The following is a 23,516-nucleotide window of genomic DNA, read 5'->3' as shown; positions in this document are numbered from 1 at the left end:
GCCTGATGAGCAAATTCATCTCTGAAGTCTCATCCTTGAATAGTGGTGGTATAAAAATCTATAGGTAATCCCAGGAGAACTCTGTTTTTAAGGAATACTATGAAGTGGAAGAAACAATTAAGGAGGCCAGATTATTCCCATCTTTATAGGAACTTAATGTTTGTTCAGAGTCCTCCATGCCAATTGTGCATCTGTGAATGTTGTATTTTTTATTAACGTGAAGTTTCACAGGGATATTATTTTGGGGGAGGACACATTTTGAACTGTTATCACCTCTTGGATCATTCTATGGAAGTTATCCTGCGTAATTTTTATATGGTGAGTTACTGGGCAGAACTCCTTGGTTCTGTTGTGGACTCACCACTGTACCGTGTTCTTCAGCGTGAGGACTTTCAAGTTAGAAGTTTAGCAGTTGGCCAGTGGAAATGCTGCTCTCCTGGTGGTTTTCAAACAAACCAGGAATGCTCTGTGAAATGTTTTGTTCTGCAATCTGAAAATTAAACTCTTCTAAAGACTCACTTCACAACCCTAAAGGCAAATCAATTCCAGTTCTTCCTTATTTGGCCTTTTAGCACCTGCCGCATTTCCTATTATACGTGACTCGGATAGTGACCTCCCATGTGTGTTTTATTGTAACGTGTGTAAAAACCATCAACAGTTCAGTCTGGTTTTGTGTGAAGGCAAAATACAGGTACAAGATAATCACTGTTTAGTGTTCCCTACAAAATGGCACAAAGAGCAGGATTTTGCGCTTATTATGAGTCGGCGTAGGCCTGATGGGTTGTGCTGCACGGCTGGGAGACGGGAGCGCTCAGAAATGCAGCCTGCGGGATAACGGCGGCAAGGTTGAGATGCTCATAGCAGTTGTAAGAAGGGAGTAGACAAGGAGTGGAGAAAAAAAGACAGCTGAAGTCTGCTGGAATGCGAAGCAGCTGGGTTGCGCCTTAGTCAGTGAAAAAGCAGAAACTGGAAACAATTGCTAAATTTATTTTCAGTGCGAGCAATCGTTTTCCTTGAACCGCCATGGCTAAATATATCTGTTGGTGTGATTTTTATGTGGCGGTAGCTCTCACCGGCTCTTGCAAACCTCCCAGCGAGCAGATTGATGAGCGGAGGTTCGCTGTTGGTCACGATCGTAACACAAATGTCCCTCGTCCAGGTCCGTTGCTTCACTTGCAGGGAACATTTTCTATTTGTAAGGGACCTGTAGGCTCTCAGCACAGCTTTGCTTGTTGCAATAGATTGCCCGAGTGGAAGAAACCTGCTATCTGTTCCTAGGGAAGGGAATGTATCTCTGAAAACAACTGAAAATGTATTGTGCTGTAAATGCCCGAATACTTGGTAAATTCTGCTTTGGTGTTTATCTGTCTTGTTTTCTTTATTAGCATGAGAAAGGTGTAGGATTCAGCCATTGCCATGGAAGCAGTATGAAAGGAGTATTAAAATCCTATAGCTATCACAAGAATATTAGCTTTTTATTTGCCTGTTTTGTTTATATAACCAAAGTTTGGCTTTCATGGTGTATAGTTGAGAAATACTGGAGAACATAATGGGATGAGGGGATGGTGATGGAGAAAACGGTGTCGTTCTCAGTGGTTCAGTAGAGATTAAAGGGAGAGCTGGCTGGAGAAAAATGAGATTTATTCACCTTTGCAAGTTTGAATTTGCAGCCCCAGAACCCCAAGGTGTATGAAAAGGTGGCCGGAGAAGGAAAAATGACATCAAAAGTGGAGATGTTGGTGGGATGGCTGGAAAGACCAGAAACGGAGCGAAAGGACGTGCAAGCCCTGGATGTCAGAAGAGGAGGGAACGGTGGGTGAAGTCGCGTGCAAGTAGAGCAGATAGGAGCAGACAGACGGATCAGAAAAAGCTAAAGTGAACAAGGAGGAGGCTCCTGGGGGCTTTTGTGGAGTCTGTTCCAAGGCAAAGAGACAGAAGATTAATTTCAGCAATCCGGAGGAGCTGCAGGAATCCCGCAGGTTGGGACACGCTGCCAAAGGAACGTTCTGCAGTTCTGCCATTCATGTTGCTGCAGCCTGACAAATTTACAGCTACGTTACCTGACCCGTAGCATCCACTCTCAAAAATGCATTTCTGATCTCTTCCTGTGCTGTGTGACATTGATGCTGATAGAAGAAACAATTTCACCCGTGTAAGAGAGAAATGATGTCCCCACATATTATGTGAAGCAACCTGAGAAAGTGGATGGATCAGGTTATTGCTCTATTTGTGTTGCATATTTCAGTTAAAGCTCTTCAGCTTTGAAACTTGTCTCTTGACGTTAAATCTGTTTAGTGTTTTAGTTGCTACCATAGCTTGTGAGATAATATTTTAATGTTGAGAGCAAGGAAGAATTGAATAGAAACAAGTAAAAGAAAGAGCAGGTGTGTATCAGAGCGTTCACTGACTTAGTGTTGTGGGAGATGCGATACGGACAGCATTTGGGAGAATTTGTTGTACACTTGCTTTCTATTTTATCATATTTAGGAAAGTAATCTAAAAAATCAGAGAATTGACCAGAGCTGTATGGAGATTACAATCCTTGGCTGGCATTTTGGTTTCAGATTTCTTTCATATTTTTGGTTCCCCTTTCACACCCCTGAGGGTGTCGATTGAGCGTGGATGGCACCCAAAGACGAGATTTCTTAATCACGATGCTGAGGCTCCTTGAATTAAGCAAATGCGTACTTTGCATTATCTTCTACCTGGGTGACAGCCTCTGCTGCTTCGTGTAGAGCTTTTCTGGTGTCATGAAAATACTGTGCATTTTGTGATTCGAGTTAACATCGTGGTGTGGTGTCAGTGCCTCTGAGGAAATACTGATTCGCTATTCTGCTGAGGGAGGAAGGTTAAAGCTCGCTGGCACTCTCGTGCTCTCATTCTCATTCTCCCATTTATATTCTAAACAAGATCTTTAATTTCATCCCTCGCATGTACAGAAATCTTGGGTTTTGAAAGAAAATAGATGAGAATTTTCTTTTTCGGCTTCTGGAAAGAAGGGAAAAAATCAGTACAAGTTAAAAACCAGGAATGGTAAAGTTGGAGTAAGCAGGTGCTGCAACTTGTTTGATGAAACCTTGATAGAATTTTAGCAAGAGACTGTGTAATTCTATATCTGTAAGAAGTGTGTTGACAATGTACAGCATGCATTGGTTTATCCCCTACCTTTTCACGTTTTCATTGTGCTTCTCAGTCTACTGATCTGTCCTGTCCATGCTCCCCAAGATGTGGTAAAATAGCCTCAGGAATAAATTCCATATTTAGAAAGTTTCCTTTACGAACCAAGCATCATGTAATAAAGGGCACCCAGGGAAATCAATATTTTATTTCTGGTTGTATAGCGCATTCCAGCCAATTCTAGAGAGCGGCGCTCACTGAATCCATCCCACAGCGGGCTTCAGTTAGCACAGCAATACTGTTGAAAATACAGCTTTCCTTGGTTGATACATTATCCTCTTGTTCTGTGCTCTGACTACCTTAGCTTTAGTTTGTCAGTGTGAGTATGGGGAGATAAAGTGTGGATGGTTCCCATCCAACTTTTGCTTAACAATGCAACCTTGCATTTAATTGTTGGGAGTGATGTGTGCTGCAACATTCGTATGCGAAGAAATTAAATATCCCTATTTGGGTATATTTTTTCCATCTTATTTTTTTAAGTATATGTTTTCTAATTAGAAGAAGCTTTAAACTTGATTATATACAAGGAATATGGTTCTTATCACTGCCTGTGTGTATTTCCAGGTAGACTTTAAACAAAGATGGTTTAGTTTCCGTCCGTCTTGGGTGAATGCACTTGTATGAATGTCTTCAAATATGCATTGGCAGCTCTTCTTCTTATGTTTTATCCCGAATTACAGCCTTGCTTATTAGACCTCAGGTCTGAGGTGCGCGTTTCGCTCCCTGGGGACGTCGCGCACACCACAAGTGACACACGGGAGAACATCGTGAGCCAAGGGATCGAACCCATCCTTAGGACCAGATGTTGGTGTCAGTCGTGTCATTGCCCAGGGTTGCCATGGTCCATGTGGCTTTTTACTCCATGCACAAGGAAAAAATGCTTACCTGGCAGCCAACCGCAATTATCTCTGTTCAGACCACCCCAATGTGTATTTTACACTTTTTGTTCTGGCTGCAGTTAACACGGTAAAGATGGGAAAACTAAGGAAACATCTGCGGGTTTACTTCTGACAGGTGGGCAGCTGAGTTTATCTCTAGATCCCGAGAGTCTCTGGCAACAAGGTGTGTCATAGTGTTAGGAGCAACAAAACCATGTTGAAAGGTTGTTGATCGTTTATGTCATTGTTTTGATACTTTTCAATTTCTGCAAGTACTTAAGGCTGCTATAAATAATATAACACCGTCCGAGATTACAGCTGTTGGGCATTTGGGCTGTTGAAGCTCCACTGGCAATATGCAAAAAAAAGTTCCCCCATCAAGTGAAAACATAACTGATTCCAAAATCACTCCCAGAATATATGTGCTATTAACATGGATGTTGATTGAGGTCCTGATCTGATTCCGGCATCCAAAGTTGATAAATCGTGCAAAACTCCGTTCTCGGCAACGTTATCAGTGCTGTGGCTTGTCCTGAGGGTTTAGGATTGTTTTCATTTGTTTTTATCATTTAATACCTCTCAGATGAGGTACTTCACATCTAAAAGCTTTGGCAAGCTACTATGCTAACTTTCAAACATGATCATAATGGGGAAAAAATAACGCTAGAAATATCAGTAGTATACATTTAATGAAATCGTTACTCAAAGCTTTCCTATCCAGAAAAGTAACGCTGGTTTGTGTTGATGCTGCACATTATGATCTTAACCTTTGGGATTGTAAAAAAGCATAAAAACTGGCTCCTCCTGCCATCCTGTGCCCTTGAAGGAGTCATTTAGTTAAATTCCTGAATATTTTTGCAGCTGTGGTTGTGGTTTATTAACTGACGCTGCCTTGAAGAAGAGCCCGTGTCTGCAGCAGTTTTCATTACTCATCTGTCAATACTTGCAGAGTAAAACAAATGGGTCTGGGTAGAGAGATTCCTGCTCTTCTGTGTGTAAATGGTTTCTTTTTCTCCATCCCACAGTTTTGATGCAGTTCATGGTTAGACTATTGGATAGGAAGGTCTGGCCTGCTTTGTCTGTCAGGGTTATTTTAAGCTATGATGTTTAGATTTTATTAAATGAACCAGAGGGAATTAAAAACATTTCTCCTTCCCAAAATACTCTCTGTCGTACAGCTGTAAAATGCCCTTTATCCTGAATCATACCAGCTGAAGAATCTCCAGAATGTCTCTTTTGCAGTGGGTACAATATGATTTGTGGCCAGTTCAACAATTTGCTTGTCGGAAGAAATCCAGTTGAGTTTGGGTTTGTTTTTATTTTTACATAATCCTCAAAATTGAAAATGAGATGAACCAAAATTATTACATTACTGTGTTTACTGATGCAAACTGCAAGTTTTGCAGTAATGGCCTTGGCTTCTGGGTGAATTGCAGGAGGCAACTTATCAGCCTGAATTTTGGGTTTTTTTGCATGCTCATTGCAAACGAAGGGCGCATCTTATTTTGAAGCCCCTGCAGAACAGGGAGAACTGCTCTGGGAGATGGAGATGTAAATGAATTTCGTGCTGGTACATAGTATGGACCAGTGAATGGAATGAACCACTTTTGTAGTAAACGAGCAGTCAATAGGAAATGCTTTGGTGGGACAGAGCTGGAGCAAGAGGATGAGCGGTAACAGGTAGAGGAGAAGGACTTGCAGAGCCCAGGGATTGACTCACCAGAACGGCAGACAGGTAGGGAGAAAGTGAGCTTAAAACCCAAAAGTCCACGATGACCACCATGTATGTGTATTTGGGGGAAATACTGGCACCCTTACCCCTTTTCCTGTTGTGCCTTCTGCTTTTGCTTAGTTTTTATCCTACTTCTTAAAATCACGGTGGGGCAAAACCACACGCAGCAGTTCCCCATCCAAGAGAGCGTGAAGAACTAAGGCCCAGCTTAGCTAAGGTGATGCATAACTTAAAGCCTTTTTTTGTGCCTCTGTACCTTGGCTGATGAATTGGTGCCAGTTCCCTTAGTGCCTTTTGTCATGGAGTCACCAACAAATGTATTTTGCAGCTCGTCCCATGGGAAACTGTTCTGTGTTACCGTGGCCTCCGGTGAGAGCAGAGGGAACCAAAACCTCTGCCAGCCTGAGCTCTTGACTGTCTGCAAGCATGAGGACCGAGTTTGGAGATAAAAACTGATTAGTGGATAATTCCCCCAGGATGAATAATCTCAGCCTTAACAGATGAATTGCAGATGGTTTTGGATGAGAGGGATATCAGGTTTAAAATGTCATTCATTTAGTAACCTGAATCTACTGACCTTACGTGGCATTGCAGGGTTGTTTCATCCGAGCGAGAATGGAAGGAGACACTTGCCTGTGGTCTGCGGCTGGTGGTCCCTGCACTGCTCTGAACCCCAAACCCCCAGCGTTATATTCTCCTGTCGGTTTGAAAAGTCTTTCACTCCACATGGTCAAGGAAAGCCTCCAAAATACAGAGGAGAGCAATTGTAAACTCCCCAAGTGAGAAGGATTAGTATCTAGTGCGACTTCTTGAACTATTTTCAGATTAGTTGCGCATCTTTACCCATCTTCCACCTTTGCAAAGGTAACATTACGTGTGTGTTTGCCCAGCTTTGAGTGGGAAGCTTGCAAAACAGACATAAAACCAAGTTAAGGACTATATGAGCAAGCTATGTCAATAAAGACCATCATTTTGCGTAGCTGAGCAGCTCATCAAATTACTCCAGCGCGACTCTCCTCACAAACGCTTTTGTGTTTTGTCTGTTGACTCATCCATCTCAACACTCACAGTAACATTTCAGTGCTGTCTTGAAACAGGGCTGTTCTTGGGCTGGTTAATCAACAGATGCAATTAATACAATGATGTTTGTCTTGACACCCCGTCTCACTGTGGCGGCATTGTGAGCAGCATCGCTACGCAAGGAGATCTCTGTGGGATGGGCAGATCCCTCAATGTTTGTGTTCAACGTAAAGTCAACACTGAAGGAGTTTCAGACCTCTCCTTAGCTGGCAAACGGTCTCACTGGCACTACAAGTGATGTTAACAAAAGGTTAAATCGTAATCTGCAGCACTTCTGATTTATTTAACAGTTTTTTAAAATGCTGGGCTTTCATTCTGTCAGAGAGCACCAGGAGCGTAAAATGAAAGTTCAGGTGGATTTTCTTCTTGTGCGAGTCTGGGAAGGTGGTGAAGGAAATACGATTTGGACTCAGATATTTATTCTTTCAGTAGAACAATGTCAGTCCCAGACCAGTGCTTCTCAGATGTGTTTTACCCTGGGAACTTGCATAAAACGTCTTCCCTTTCAGCTATTTCATTTTTAGCTGTATAGAGGGTGTAACCATTGTTTAAGGGAGTGTCGGTGGCACGTAGCCAGTTGATATCTAAACCCTATGATGAATTGTTTTAAAGAGAGTATGATTTTCTGTACTGAGATATATTGATGACTTTATTTCAAGGCAGGAAGTACATGCTGCTTCCAGCAGTTGCCAAAGCAGCTGTTCGGTATGAGTAACCCATATGAAAAATCTTACAAACGCCTTAATATTGATAGGAAGCAGCACAAGCTTAAATGATCAGCCCCAAAGTGTGGTTAAGCTGTACCAAGAGCTGCTTTCATATTTTCACTTGCTTGGAATTTTGTATCGGAAAAAGTTTCACTTTCTTATGGTATGAAAGTCTGTAGGATAGTTTACAGAGAGGTATTTAACTTCAGGCTAGCTCATCTTTGTAAAGGCTTGTCTGGACACTCCTCAGACTCTTGCTTCAGGGTACAGATTTATTTGATTTATCCCAAGTTGAGTTGATGCTGCAGATTCTGTCTCTGTAATCTCAACCGGCTCTGTGGCTTTTAGCATTTCCTAGTCCAGTGTCACTTAGACTGGGTTTCTACCAAGGCCTGTATTAGGGTGCACATTGAAATGCAGTCACCTCCCTGTCCTGAGTTTCCTTATCACTAGATTGGGGCTTTTTGGTGTAGTCTCTCTGTTTTTAACCACCGAGCTGACTTTGTCGAGACCGATACATAGATTTCCATAGCTTTCCACCAAAAAGTTTATTTTTAATTAATGGCCATATCAGCTGATTTCTGCAGTTGACATTTTCTGGAAGAACAGGTAATGATTTTGATCCACACCCACTGATGGGCGCCAGCTGTGAGCAGCAGGGGGGACGCTGGGCTCCGGGGGGGCTTTCCTGGACACGGCGGCTGTAGCAGAACTGCTGACCTGTGGCTCATAAAAAGAAAGAAAAAGAATAAGCAAGAAGTGCTGTGCTCTAAACGGGAACCTGTCTGGCAGCTGAGCGTGCACAGATAAGCCGCTGAAGGGGAAAACCTGTTCACCTATAGCTGATGTATGGTACAAGTGAACCCCATCGTAGTTTCCCAGCTGAGCTCCTGAGACGCTTCCAACCCAAGTTCAGTTACTTCCTTCGTTCTACTTTTGAGCTCTGCGTCTGAATTGCTTTTATTTTGTATTGTTTCTTCTTATCTTTGAAACCAGGATATGATTTCTTCTTTGTCACCTGTCACTGCCCTTTGTTTCTCCTAATTTACAATCTTTTTGACGCGTACTCGTCTGGCTCGTAGGGCATCCTGTCTAAGAGCCTGGGTCATGAGTGCTTGATTCAGCGTGGTTGTCCTGGAGATGTATAGGGATGTGCCAGCAAATAGTGGTACGTATGTCACAGCAAAGGGACACACACATGTCTTGCCCAAGCAGTAGAGCTTCTCTTGCTGCTGAATGTGGCACATGGGGGTGGCAGCAAGGGGAAATGAGGGATGTTCTGGCTTATTCTGAGAACAAAATTCAATTTCCCTTGCTGCAATAGTTTCATGAATCAGAAAGGAAAATGTGTAACGCTTAGTGTTTATCTAGAACTTTTCATTTTTAGAGCATTGTATAAGCATTCTGTGCTTTTGCCTTCATGGTGAGTGGTGATGGAAAGTGCTGACTGTAGCGTGGTGAGAAGTGAGTACAACTTCTCCCCTTGATTCTTTTACTGCTGCGATTTAACTTGTTATTTTGGTCATTTGGACATTAAGTAGTGAGAGTAGAAGACATAGTGCTATGTAGTGGTGGCATCTCTCCATTTGAGGGAAGGTGCAGGTAATATTCTGTGCCACCTAGAATCGTGTGAACCTTCTGTTCCCGATTCAGCCTCCTGGTTATGTCGATCCTAATCTTTCATGGAGGCTCAAGAATCTGAAATAAAGTTGTGGACCTCACCTCATATTCTCTGGGTTGAGGAATCTTGTACAAGGTGTGATTTGATGGGCTGATGCTCTTCAAACTTTGTGCTTGTATGTTGTAATTTCTTTAGTGGGAGGCTAATAAACTTCCCAGAAGATTATCCTCATTTCCAGAGTCTCAAAGTCTGAGTTGTAATTAAGCACTTAATTTGATGAGGGTTTTTAAATGTGTTGCTGCTCTACTGGCAGCTTGGGGAAACGCTTCCATCTTCAGCCCAGCTTCCCTGGTGTGGGCTCAAGCTCAGAAGGCTGGTGTATATTTAGAACTTGGCAGAACTGCAGCCTGCCAGCCAGGCCTCAGAAAATTGCTCCAAATCTATGTTCCCTGGGTAGGTTAAAGCCAAATTTGAGAGAAGCCTGGCTTTTTTTTGAAGAAGTTAGGGTGATGGCAATTTTTCGTTAACAAATGGGCAGTGGGAAATTTGAATAATACATTTTATTGCTTACAGTTGCAGAGTTCCCCAGCTGCCACAAATGACAGTAATCAGTACCTCCAACAGGGAATCAGTTATTTTAGTTCTACTTCATCTGGAGACTCATGATCATCCGGAGAGTTGTGTTGTCAGAGAAGCACGTGGCTTGACCAGTGGGTATCACCTATTTAAGAAATAAGTCTATTTTTATCCTCATTAGTCTGATATGTGCTGCGGGAAGGTGACTTGGGCCAATGACTTGGGCTCATAGGATTTAATACACAAATAATAGTGACTGAGTAGAGATTTTTCCTTTCATGCTATTTGAGGTTATGGCTTCCAGTTGCCTGATTAAGTTTGTATCCTCTGCTAAAGTTTCTCTGCTGTTTAAGTAAAACATTTTCTCTTCCCCCTCTCTCCTGTGCTTCAGCTTTTTTGCTTGAAACCTCAGGAACAGTCTTGAAGACTTGCTTATGCTGTGCCTTTGAATTGACCCTCATATATTTCCATTGAGACATTAGGATGGCCATCCCATTTCCTTCTATTCTCAGTTTAAATTTTCCTGTTATGGGAATACTAACAAAAAAAAAAATTGAATTGCAATTAGTCATATGTTAAAACGACCAGCCTGAAGCCAGCAGGAAGAGCATCCTCTGCATCTCAGTGTTCGAGGCCGTGTGTCCGTTTGCCATTTTGGCTGCGGCCAGATCTCTCACGTCTATTGACTGCTCATCATTTAACAGACCCGTTTGGTGCTCACCCTGTGTCTCTCTCCTCAACACATGCCCCTTTTTACTGATAACTCTCTGGCCTCCGGGCTACTGACAGCTGTTGTCCACTTGCTGCTAATTAAGAAAGCAGCGTGAGCGATGGGAATGGGGATCGGAGAGATTGAACCCCCTCTCTGCAGCAAAGCGTTTCAACCTGATTAAAAGGAGTCTGACTGACGACTGATCAGCCTCTTTTTCCCTTCTCTGTCTGTGGAGCTCTCGGTAAAAAGCCTGTTTGCTCTCAAAACTCGCATGTCAGCCGCGCTCTTTGTCTGTATTTTTTAGATCCTGTAACAATAAGCAACGTCAGAACAGATTTACCATTGAAATAGTGGGCACGTGTGAAATCTAAGCCACTATGAAGCCACGTATTTAACATGCAAAGCGTTGTGTACATCTGTGCTCTTCTGTAGAAATTCAAATGCAGGTTGTTGTTTTTTTTTTAAAATAAAACGGCACATTGTTGAAAATGTAGAACTAGCTATAAGAATTCAGATCAACATGAATTAACAGGACTGAAGTGGATGGACTGATGAATTTCGAGTATTTTCCTTCTTTGTTTAAGGGTTTTCTTTGTTTGTTTTGTTTCCCTGTTTGGTTTCCTTGTTTTGCTTTTCCTTGTTTTGCATCAGGTCCCAGTGGGTGACCTTTTGTGAGATACGGTTACACTGTGATTTTTGTGATCCAGCTTGAACTGTACCAATGGGTTTGGACTCTGGAATTCCCTTTGCTGGCCTGTGCTTCTGTGGAGGTAAAATGATGGACTGCGGTTAAGATAATACAAGATTATTGTGTTAACACACAACCAGAAGATGTGAATTCAAGTAGGAGTGATGGTAATTTCATTCAAGAAGCCTCCTCCTGTAACACTGGTGCTCTCTGGAGCTGTTTACCCCCAGGAATATTATGACTCTTTGTATTTCAGCCTAGACCTCCAAAATTCAATCTGAATTCTTATCTGCTATAAGTGGGCTCTGTATAGCCCCTAGCATGCTTTGAAAGCTGTGTCCTTTGCTCTTATATCTGGAATATAATTCCTCTTCTTCCTGTTGTGATTTTTCTCATGCTTGGCTGTTATCTCTTATCTTGGAGATGGCTGTTTCTTGGTACAGTAATTCAGCACAATCAGAGCTTCTCTTTAAAAGGATTACGTATATATGGCAGTAAAATGTTTATTTAAATTAAAAAAAAAATCACTGCCAGGCTTGACTGCTTAGGCGTGTGAAAATCCTGCAGCAAGCCATGTCTACCACAATGTCACTGAACAGTAGGAACACACCTAGGAAGAGGAGGACGTACTTTTGACTGTATTTACTGGTCTTTGCCTTGTACACCCATCATTTTGTTGCATTAGTGCTTTCTGGAAGAAGCCTTGAAGCATTCGATTTCAGCTTTTTGATAAAGAAGTGGTTTGTATTTGTTCAAAGTTGAACACGACCTGCTCTACCAGTCAGCGTTACCATATATTCACTTTCAATACTAATGGTAGGAAATGCAAAATGCAGTGTGCTTGTAACTAACTGAACTAGGCAGACTCTTTGGGTGGTTCAGGGTGTGAAAGTGCTATAATGTCCTTGGGCAGCTTTTTGTTTTCACATGAAGAGACCAGATGCTGACATGGTGCAAAGAGAAGAGAAATCCCATCACTAGATTGGCCCTGAGTCCCCAAGCTGTAGTCTGTAAGTAAAGTGATTTATGGGCATTATAGATTAAAATGGTGTTTCTTTTTTTACTCTAAGCAAAATGTCATTTCCAAATAGATCATCTCATTATTAGACTCTGGTTTGGCTAGTGATTTTATAAAATAAGCCTGGTAGAAAATTAATGGGATGACTTCTCTACTAGTCAGAATTTATGGAGATTCCAAATCCCCGTCTCTCTTGCTGCAGAAGGCAATTAAGAATATGAGGGAGTGGTTTCTTGGTTTGAAATGTTGAAAGCGACTGTAAGCATTCATGTTATTGGCAGAGCTTGTTAGGGATGGTGAGACTGGTTATACTGGGTCATTTGCTGTGAATATTGGGCATTTCTTCCACAGTAGCCTGATTATTGCTTGGACAGCTTTGCCAAACTGTTTAGTATCTGCTGCCTCTTAACAGGCTGCGCGTTTCAAGCCGATTATAGGAATATTCTGTGGCTTCAGGGTCACGGTTAGTCCGTTTTGTCCTTTAATGCCACTCACAGTGACATCAAGAATTGAGCTGCTGTCACCCAGGTGGGTCCTCCACCAATATTGACATGTTTTTGTGTCTGTTCTGCGTTTGTTTTTCGTGTGACTGATGGCAAGTGTCACTTGCTCTGAACACCCACCTCTTATCCTCTTGTGCCGTGAATTTCTGGCTGTGTAAAATGAAAAACCATCACCGAGTCATTTCAGAGACACAGAGGTGGCAGTTTTGACATTAAAGGGGCCAAAGAGACATTCTGCAAATTCCTTTGTAAAAATTAGATGCCTGTTTGGTATTAGGTTAGGCTTTGTTTAGACTGTTGTCTAAATGGAAGCCTATAGCTTTGCTGCTTGGTCTACAGCTGACTTGCCTTTGACAAAGCTAGACTTTATCTTTGAGAAACATCTTCCCATATATATGAGAATTATCCTGAAATATTTCCCTTTATTGCCAGTTTGGCTTCTAATTAGCTCAACCTGCTTTGCAAGTGGACAGTCTGATTCCAAAATAAAACCTTGTAGGGAGTTAATTGGGAATAACATGTGTGAGTTTCCACCCTTCACCTTGATTCGAATTAACTTTCCTAGACAGAAAAGCTCTCATTTATGGAGTCTTGGGTTATAAGGCTCTTGTGGCTTTGAACGTGGATATGTTTTATCAGGGTAAATTAATGGTGTATTATAGTTTCAAGCAATCTCCTTAAAAGTATAGATTCATAGAGCTGCCAGAAAACCAGCTCAGCTCTTCTGAGCAACATCTATCGAAGTTTCTATATGGCTGAGTTCAGTTTCATCATTTAACACGGTGACCGCTATATATAATGTGTATTTTTATCAAATGAGAGCAGTCAAACCATTATGAATGTTTTGTACCCATGGCTTGTGTGTAAAAATCAGGATGGATATGGAAATGCTGTGTATTGTTTGAAGTCCTATAGACTCTAAGAGAGTTCTGCGGAGGAACTCGGGACTCTCGACACATTCAATGAAGCAGGTTTTCCCAAGTCAAATGTCTTTTCCAAGATTTGTTTGAGACATCTTCATGTTTTGCACTCTTTGCAATAGCTACATGGCTGGTTTTCGGGTTAATGAAGAGTGATGGCACATTTAGCGTATTCAGACTTTCCTGACTGCAGAGTTGCCACAAATGAAGCAGGAGATGCCTCTTCATCTGTCATGCTTCTACAGAAATCAGCAGTTTAGAAGTAAATGCAGCTGAGAGTTTATTTGCTGAGCTTCAGAGTCGAGTCCATGGAAAGAAACGCAGAACCTACTTGTTTGTTTGGTGAGGAGGCGAATTGATTTCATCGTGTAGCAGTGTGCCACCTTGAAACCTGTCATATGTAGGAGCGATGAAACCAGGTGGGTTTAATGCAGGCATGAGGAGGCAGGATAAAATAGACAGTTTACACAAATAATTATTTACTGCTAAAGTAACTTTTAATGTTTATGTGCATTAGAGTAAAATATAGACATCTGAGACTCTGTAAGCTGCCTCATGTTTCCTGCCATGACGGTACCGAGATGTGCTAATCCTACAGCTAAGAGACTAGTTATACTAGGCCTAGTATTTCCTCTCCCTCCTTGGCTGTTCAGTTCAATTAACATCTCAGTTTCCCCTTGCTGGAGGCATTGATGTTTCAAATTGTGCTTATAGAAGACTAAAATTTCCTCCTGCCTGTAGGCAGGCAATAAAACTGGTGGTTTGGTTGCAGATCCTATCAGGTATAGAACAGAGTATGGAACTGATGATATGGCTTGGGGCTTCTTAACCCTTTATGCAAGCGGCACAACAATAATGTAAAAGCAGCTTCTGACCTGATTACATCAGAAATTTCACACCTCCGATGCCACTGTATCACTTTGCACACACGCTTGTGTGTATGTGCAGATAGAGAGCTGGCCCTTTGGGGCGCCAGCAGAGCAGGACTTCAAAGTTGAGTGATTTGGGTAGCCCTCCTGTGATGCCTTGTTTGATTGAGTAAGCAATATTAGGGAGTTTACACTCCTATTGCGATGCCCCTCTAGGAGACAGCGCTGGCCTGGCTCCTGGAACCCATTTGTCTTTCTCTTGCAGAGATGTGAGCCCCCGGCACGGTGCACAGGAGCTGTGCAGACATGTTTAATCTTACCGAACCAAATATCTGCTTTTCAGCATCTGAGCCCTGAGGATACAGTGCTAGTCAGAACAGTAAGAAACGAGGCTTCCTTGCAGAGAAGTTAGCTCATCTCTTAACATGCATGGAAAAGAGCTTACATCACACTCTCACCTGGACTGTTGCCCTTAATCTATGGCACTTGCTAAAGAAGGAAATAAAATTGAGCGTGTTTAAGCAAATGCTTTCCATGTTTTGATCTTGTTTCTTGTGCTCAGCTCAGAGGAGTGTGGGCGGTGGCTCTTGGGCAGGGTATGAGGTTCCTCCCAAGCCTGCTAGAAAAGAGGAGTTAGCTTTGCAGTTCAGTCTGAATGTGCAATGAGTCTGTAATCAGAGGTCAAAAATAAAGATGACTATAATTAGTAATGTCCAAAGCAACTGGAAATTGTGTCAGGCAGATCCAAGCCAGCTTCTCTCTTTTTTTTTTTCCATCGCGTAATGAATGAGAGCTGAGGTTGCTCTCCGAGGATGGAAGAGAGCTGAGTTTTTCCCTTTCAAAACTGGTGCTGTGGGGCAGATGCAAAGTCAAGACCTCATTTACAACCTTGTTTTTCAGCTATTGAACCTGTAGGCAGGTTGCGAGCAATTAGGCTTTTCCCCGAAGCATCTACAACAATGCGTTTCTGCTTGCCGTCCTGCGGAGTGCCAGTGACGACATTCTGTCACCTTGGAGATGGATAAACAGCTTCAGCAACATCGGGTTATAATCTTTCAGGTCTGAGTTTCAGCTCTGACAGCCGTACGACTGAAACCCAAGCCCAGCAAAGGTTTTTCAGCGTGGAAAGAGTCTAAATGTGCTCGAGTAAAATGAGAGGAGGGGAGAAAGAGTTTAAGCGGAGCTCAGCGATAAGGCTTTTTGCTTGGCCGTGGCAATGGTGTGAATGAAACAAATTAGCTCTGGCTCACATGCTCCTCCAGCCCGGAGTGACTCAGGTAGTGCGCACGCAGACTTGTGCCTGCAGGGCTTTATTTTTAGCTGTCTGAATCACTGTCATGACTGTATCCTCATAGAGCCGTTAGACGAGTGGGGATGCCCACGGACCCCTTATTAAGTCATGTTTGGTGAGCGGAGAAATTCAACAGATTCCCCTCGCAACCGCTGCAATTTCTGTGCTCAGAGCTGTTTGCTGAAGTAACGCTGAGGCCATGCCTTGTAGCTGGGTGATTTCTTTCCATTTAAAATTAAATGTTTAGTTAACAACCTTGGTGGTTTTGATGCGTAGAGCAGGGTGAGCGTGGACCACAGCAGTCATGTTGACATTGGAGGCTTCTTGACTCTCTTGTTGTTTTAGCGTTGCTGGCACAGGGGGAGTTACGAGTCGTGTTACCAGTGTTGTAATCCCATTAGTTCTCTGGGGCTTGCAGGGCTGTGCAAAATCAGGACTTAAATGGGAAATTACCAGAGACTCGCCAGATGCAGCACAAAGGTTTGCTATGATTTGGTAAGTGGCGGCATTTCTGCTCCTGAGTTGATATGGGCCCAATCTGCTGGCGCGACTTTCTTTCAGATAAAACAGGGCGAAAGTCCTGTCTGCTGCTTATCAATAAATTACAGTGTCTTTTTCCAAAAGAAGTCTCAAAGCCAGCTTTGGTCTGCTGGAGGAAACTGGGTAGCAAAGCCCTACTCCCTTAAATCCCTCCTTGTTCAATTAATTGCAACTTTCAATTCCCTCGGCCCCATAAATTGGTTGGGTGGCATTGCTGCAGGGTTTGCAGCAGCTGAAGGATTCCTGATGTGTGCGTCTGCATGCAAGGAGATTTCTCTCTTCTCAAATACTTGAGGCTAAAAGAGGACTAGGAGGACCCACTCAGCTGCTCTGAACTCGCTGCTTCATCTGGTGCATCTTCTCTTCTTTGCAACCTGAAGATTTGCTTCCAAATATGAAGCTGGGAGGAGGAAGAGCTGTAGTACTAATGCACTGTAAAATTAATTTTGTTGACTGACCCATCCTTTTCGCTGGAGTTGGGAGACGTGGCTGAATTGATAAGTCTCCCTCTGTGTCTCCTGATTCCCTCGCAAACACTGTGGGCTCTTTCCACACGAGGCTGCTGCAGCTGGAGATGCCTCATTCATGGTTGCTTAGAAAGAAGAAAAAAAAAAAATCAAAATAAAAATGTGCTCTCTGACAAATAAAAATGTTTTGCTTCCTCTGGAGGCCCCAGAGGGCGGCATAAAAATAATGAAGCCTGTGAGTCAGTGAGCATTGCCTGGCCAGCTGAGAGGGAACTGAGCCTCCCTTTTCCATAGAAGTTTGTGTGCTGTCATTGCACATCATTAATGCTTGCTGGTTTATGCTCATTCACTGTAACGTTGCCAAAAAAGAAAAAGGGCAGCCGGTCTTTCCGCTCCCGAACGCTGGCTGTTTGGAAGGTGACGTGATGTTAAAGGAGCAGTTTCTTTAGCGCTCCAGAAGGGCTGTTTGATTCCCGAGCTGCCCTTCCTCCACCGTTTTCCTCCCAAACCTGGCGGCTCTCCTGGCAAACGGGTTCCCTGGAGAGGGACTTGGAGCAGCTCACAAACAGCTCCACCTAAGGTACAAAGGTTAGGGTGGGCAAACTTCCTGATTGACACTGCACCCTCCCTTTTTTCTTTCCTTTCTGGATCCCCTGCCGGGTGTCTTGTTTGTTTCTGTATAAATTCTCTTTGCTTCAGTCTCTGGGGGTAATGGCAAAGTTGAGAAAAGTCACTTTTTCAAAACTCACAGAGACGGAAGCCCTAGATCTGGGGCTTCTGTAGCACCCCTGATGCAGCAGCGATACGCTCAGATGTTTAAAAGGGATATTTTAATTCTATTCTGCCACATTCTGTCTTTTCTGTATTCAGGATCCCAGTTCATCCTTTAGAGAACATAAAGCATCGCACCAGTGCTGCATATCAGCATTTTTAAACTCCTAAGCATCCGCAGGACTTCTGGAGAAAGAGGGCGTGAAATGTAGCAGAAGGCTGTTTGCTGCGTAACGCTGAGTTACTTTGCAGGTGTGAAAGGGCCGAGAACATATCTGGGATTCTCTTTCCTCAGCTGTTTCTTCAACAACGTGCCTCGTGCTTCCTCTCCATCCCCATTGCTACACACTTGAACATTTAGTCACAAGAAAGGCAGAGATGCCCTCCACCACAATATTATTAAAAATTGATTTTTGAAGTGTCCCTGCGGTAGCTTTCTGCTGCCCACAGCTCGCTGGTGTCTCCACACCGCTCCTCCCGCATCGGCTCCACCAGCTCCTCTGCCGAGGAACTCGGCTCTTGGGAGAGGCTGTTTGAGTTTCAGGTTAGAGCGACGTTTCCGCAGAGCTCCAAGCCTTTGATTTTCTGTCAATCACTATTATTTTCATCTTTGCATTCCAGGAGAGCCCAAAAGCTTCAGCAGGGCAAAGGCCCCACAGATCTGTGTGCTTACAAGTATGTAGTAGATAACAGCCTGTGCCCTGAGGTTAAGAGAGGGTGGGAGATTGTTGGGAATTCTAGTAATATACATATAAAATCTTGAAACATCTGTTCTTCGCAGCACACTTCATGGTTATCGTGGGAAGCTCTCGTGTGCCCATCTGTCTGTCCTGAATCCCCTGTTCTCCTGTGTTTCTGACAGCAGAATTGGGTCTAGAGGAGCCAGAGCCGTAGCCCCAGCTCTGTAGTCTCTCACCGCACCAAATGTACAGCGCAGCAGAAAGGTTGTTTTCAACTATAACTCATTATTTTTTCCTTTTGCTTCAGAACTCTTAAAGTCCCTGTCAGCAAGGGTTTAGCTGAAGCCTCGCAACTTGCCTTTTGTCTTCCACAAATGATGGAGCTGAGCCCAAGGGAACAAATGCCATTTTAATGGGCATCGTTGTGTAACTCATTACATAAGTCACCTCTGCCTTCAAAGGACTCGTGGCATAAATGGCAGAAGCGGTTGATTAAAAATGTGCACAATAGCTTCATTATGACATGGGGAGAGATGTCTGCTGTTATTTTTAATCTGATAGCTTTTAAATATGTGCATCCAGCAGAGACCCAAATGGCCTTTAGAAAAGGGAACCATTTGTGGGATAAGATTTTTAGACTCCACTCCATTCATTCTAACGAGCTGCAAGAGTCAGTCCAAGCTGGAGAATGAACTATAACCCTTTTTTAAGGCTTTGTCTCCTCTAAAGCTGCAGGGTTTTGGCGTGTGAACACATACAGAGTGAGAGAAGATGGAAGGTTTAGATTTCAGGTGAAGGGAAGAAAAGGTACAGTATTCTAAAGCTTGGGGTTCTTGTATTAAAAAAAAAAAAAAGTCTGTTTTCAATTTGTTTGGTTGATACGTTGAACAATTAAATTGCACATCCCTGCTGCTGCAGCCTGTGTGCCATTGGGCTGTGTTGTAGGGACAAAAAGATGACCGGGGGTCCAGCAGCAGCTGGGGGTTATTGCCCATCTCTGGAGCCTCCTGGGGCGGCACAGCAGGCGAGGAGCTGGAAAGTGCCGTGACTGAGCTCTGTAAAAGGCTGAACTTTCATTTTGACTTGAAATAATTTGCTACTGGGTTAGGTTGGTGGAATTCACCAACGTGCACATGTTTCGATGTAATTCCTGCCGTTGATTTGAACCCCAGTGGAAAGTGACTGTTTGCCTATGACCGCGGTGGACGTTGGGCTTTGACTTGCCGGCTTTCGCCTAAGCAGCCTAGTTTCTTCGCCCGCAAGCACATAAGCTGATTTATCTGCCTTCCCTTGTGCCTCTTAATCCACTGTCATTGAAAATCTGCAGTTCTTTCCTCACCAGGTTTAGCTTTCTGCCACCAAACGGGCAGGCAGCACCGGGGCTGCCGGGGGACGAGGTGGTTCCTGTTCAGCCATGGGGTGCTGGGCTTGGGGGGCTCAGTGGGTGCCCAAAAAACCCTCCGGCCACACCTGGCTGCTTGGGGCAGGCTGGCAACAGCAACTTTCTTGTGTCCTGTGTCTGGTCGGACCCCAGACACATGTTGTCCGGGGGAGACAAACCTGAGAGCTGAGCAGGACTCAACAGCTGGAGCGCATTCAAGCACAGCAGAGCGGGAGACTCGTTGATAGAGGGATGGAATTAGCAATGAAACGAGTGACGTATTAAAACTTACAGTCAGAAATCAAGAAACTCAGACCCATAGTAAAATAACTTTGAAGGGATTTTATTTTCCACTTATGTGCAGCAGCAGAGCATCCAGACAGATGAAATCCGAGGGGACAGAAAGTCAGGAACGCTTTGATACAATATCTTTTTCCCCCCCTTCTAGTTGAACTCACTCGATCGAGTTTATTGCTCTGTCTTTTCCCGTTCATCTGATAAATATTTGGACGCTGCATAGAAGTGAGTATGGGATACCCTCCTGCAACCACCAGAAAGGAGAAAGAGAAGTTCAGAAAGCCGGTGCTGAGGCTCCAGTTAAACACTGCTGGTTATTCATGAGTAAGAGGCGAGGGTAATATGATAGAACAATTTCCAGCGGGCAGCCAACCGAGCTCAGAACAACCTCAATGCTGCATTAAGGGGTCTGGTTACTGTAGACGGGCAGGGAGGAGCAGAGGGACAGAAGTGGTTTGAGAAGTGCCATGGCTCTGTTTTCTGCCTCTCTCTGCATGTTATCAAATGAATTGATCTGCAAAGGCATGCTGTGCTTTTTGAACCTTTTAACTGGACAGACATAGGACATGTTAGCTATTTAAATGAGGATATAGCGTAAAGAAAGTGACTTTCTCAAAGCAGACCAGTGCTATGGTAACCAGGCTAGGAAGTCTTGCTTAGTTGTGCATTTTGCTGGAGAGTTTCATCTTCGTCTGTAAAAGCTTAGGTAACTTCCACATTTGAGCTAGAATACCTTCCTATTGAAGTGTATGTTCTCTTTTATACCGCTTCATCCAGATTCATTAAAATGCAAATCCTAACGCTTGAATGATGTATCTGCTTGAAAACCATACAGCCCATCATGCTGGATAATGTCGGTTGGCTTTCACTGAATAGAATCACAGTAGCTCCACTGCTTGATTCATGAATGTGGGGAAAGGACTGTGCGATGGAGATGAGTCCTGGAGTCACTGACTCACCTCTGCTCTGGGTAGATGAGTTGCTTCACCTCCGTGCCACGGAGTAAGGTTGAGACTGAGCTGTTTAAGGATGGGAAAGATGTGTTCGCAATGTGCTTGGAACAAGAAAAGCGCTATTTTAAGTGCTAAGTGTAATTGAGTGTCAGAGAATATTGGTTTGTGACTCATTTAACTGCAAACGCATCAGAAGCCTATGAGCAGATGAAATCTGGAAAATGCTTGTTGTAGATGGAAAGACATGGTAGTAAAAAGCTGCATTAATTTGTGATCTTCAAAGTACAGCTTAGTAGGGCTGTTCAAACAATAATGTTTATTAATTTTGCAAATGTCAGCTGGTTTACTTCATTAATACTATTTTAGGAGGTTCCCATTCTGCTTCAGCCACTTGCTTCTGTCCTCGCTCTGTCGGTCTGTGTCCCTTCAGAGCGTGGTGTGCGAATGATTCCGTGTTCAAGGGGACAGAAAGGTGGAGAGAGCAAATGGAAATGGTCAGACTGGTGGTGGTGGTGAGGGGAATCCGCTCTCCTTGGACACAACATCTCCTTTCGTAGGTTCCACACCATGCACACACATTGGTTCAGCTGCTCGTGTGCTTGTCCCATAAATGTGGCTACAGACGTCTGGTGGGAAGGAGAAAAGGAAATTATAGTCTTCTGAAACCTTTCTCCCTTCCAAATTTCTTGTACCTGCAAGGCAGAATTATCACCATAAGCTACAAAGGGTTTTGTAGGTATTGAACATTTTCTTACTCAGACTAGCAGTTTGGATCTCACCGCAGCCCATGGAGGAGCCAGACACAATTTGTTGCGGCTACCATCATTTCCCTGAAGATTAATTATTGTAATTGTTTGCCAGTTCTTGAAAAATAAATTCAGAGTCGTGACTTCTCTTGGCAAGCGTGCATACGCATGCATGTATAGAAATTCTCATATGGTATGCGAAATAAAGACGAATTATTTGTTGGGGGGGAGTGCAAGAGCATTATCACCGCAGCCAGGAGCTGGTTTCAGTGGTGACCTTCAGCACCCTGTGGAGCCAGGGAGATTTGAAAGGTTTGGAGATCCCGGTGTGGATGCAAAGCAGTGACGTCAATTGTTGCTAAGTTAGGGTGCCAGCTGCTCCAAGTGATTCTTCAGAGGCCAACTGATATGTCTGGATTTATCTGCGGTGGCCAAGGGGTTTAGTGCCTCTCTCCTGCGCGCGTTAAACGGGACTTTATGGTACTCAGAAAACTTTAAAAAACATTTACTCCTGTAAAAGGAGAACAGGTCTGCAGTCAGACCAGATTAGAATCAGTGCTGGTGCAGCTTCCATTAATAGGATGCCTGCAAAATTTTGAGCTAGAGGACACAACTAACCAGAGCTCTGGCTCTGGTTAAGGTGTTAATAACAAGGTCTTAACGTGCTAGCAGGAAACCAAGTTGAAAGGGAGACAGCCCTTACGGGGAGGCAAGCGCGGGTTCCTTCCCTTGAGCTGTGGTTGGGCCATTTCTGAGTACGAGGAGCGGGGTTTGCGCCGCAGCGTGGTATTTAGCTCCAGGGTGCTAGATTTGACTCAGCAGCCTTTTCTGTTTGCAGCCTGCATGCTAACGCGGTGCTGCAGCGCTGCATGCACGGGGCTCTGTCGCCTCTGGAGTCGATTCCCAAATAATCTAAAAGCAAAATGAAACATACAGCAAAACTGCTTACTTCCCTTGATGCTGGAGTTAAAGACAAGTTCGGTATCTTCTCCTGAATTATCTGGGTCACTAGAGAGCAATTCAGACTTTCATTTATTAAAGTGCTCTTTGCTCAGAATACATTCAATTGCTCTCTATGAGGCAGCTTAGTTTTATTTAGCTTTGTGGCTAAACAGATAAAAATATATTTCAACAGTAAGTCTGCATAAGGCATGATTGAAAACCTTCGAGCTTCAGCTTTTAGGTATTAAAAAACCCCCATGAAAATACAATTTTTAAAAGGTTGAGTAGTTCTGTAATTAAGTTTCTTCAAGGATGCTGTGGTATTGAAGTGATTCCTCTGCTCTCTGGTTTGAAATCCATTGGGAGTGACAAGGTTTGGAGATTTTTTCAGACAATCCATGGAACTGCATTGGAAGGTGATGCTACCGAGTGGGCAGAGCAGCCTGGGAAGGGCATTGGAAACATAATAGAGAGCCACAATTTTCTTTATCTTGTTCCACTCAATAGATTTACATGGTTGCAATGTTTTTCATAGGCTGGTCTTCCAGATAAGGCTGTAACACAACTTCCCTGGTTTCAACAAATTCACCCTAATCCAGTAACGCATTTCTGTGTCTTTCTAGATTCTGAGCGTTCCCATCTCTCCTCGTTCACTATGAAGCTGAAGGGCAAGTTTCATTCACCAAAAATAAAGAGGACCCCTTCAAAGAAAGGAAAGCAAGTTGATGTGACAGTGAAAACACCAGAGAAGACGGTGAACAAGGTAAGAGATGAAGGACACGTTCTGTTAGTCTTGCGGGTTTCTTGCTTGCTGGTATCAGTTTATCAAAATCTACAGCTCTGCTTTCAGTGCGTGACTTTGTCCTCGGTGGAATTCTGCAGATCTTTCAGAGATTCACAGGATTACTTTCTGGTTAGTTATAAGCTCTGCTGTGTAGTATAAAATAAGAGCAACCAAGCCATGTAA

The 23,516-nt window shown here is 43.5% G+C and overlaps 1 protein-coding gene across 1 annotated transcript in view; it reads left to right on the top strand.

Moving 5' to 3' along the window:
- Positions 1–1,700: 1,700 nt before the first annotated feature.
- RAPGEF1 (Rap guanine nucleotide exchange factor 1) overlaps positions 1,701–23,516 on the top strand; it is a 71,603-nt gene continuing 49,787 nt past the window's right edge. Inside the window, exons 1-2 of the mRNA XM_082068083.1 lie at positions 1,701–1,812; positions 23,173–23,312. Coding sequence (XP_081924209.1) covers positions 1,716–1,812; positions 23,173–23,312 — 237 coding nt within the window. The 5' untranslated portion in view covers positions 1,701–1,715. The remainder of the gene's footprint in view (positions 1,813–23,172; positions 23,313–23,516) is intronic.

This window comes from Streptopelia decaocto (assembly GCF_964273445.1).
Source record: "Streptopelia decaocto genome assembly, chromosome: 17".
NCBI lineage: Eukaryota > Metazoa > Chordata > Aves > Columbiformes > Columbidae > Streptopelia > Streptopelia decaocto.
This window is presented reverse-complemented; position numbering and strand designations above follow the sequence as displayed.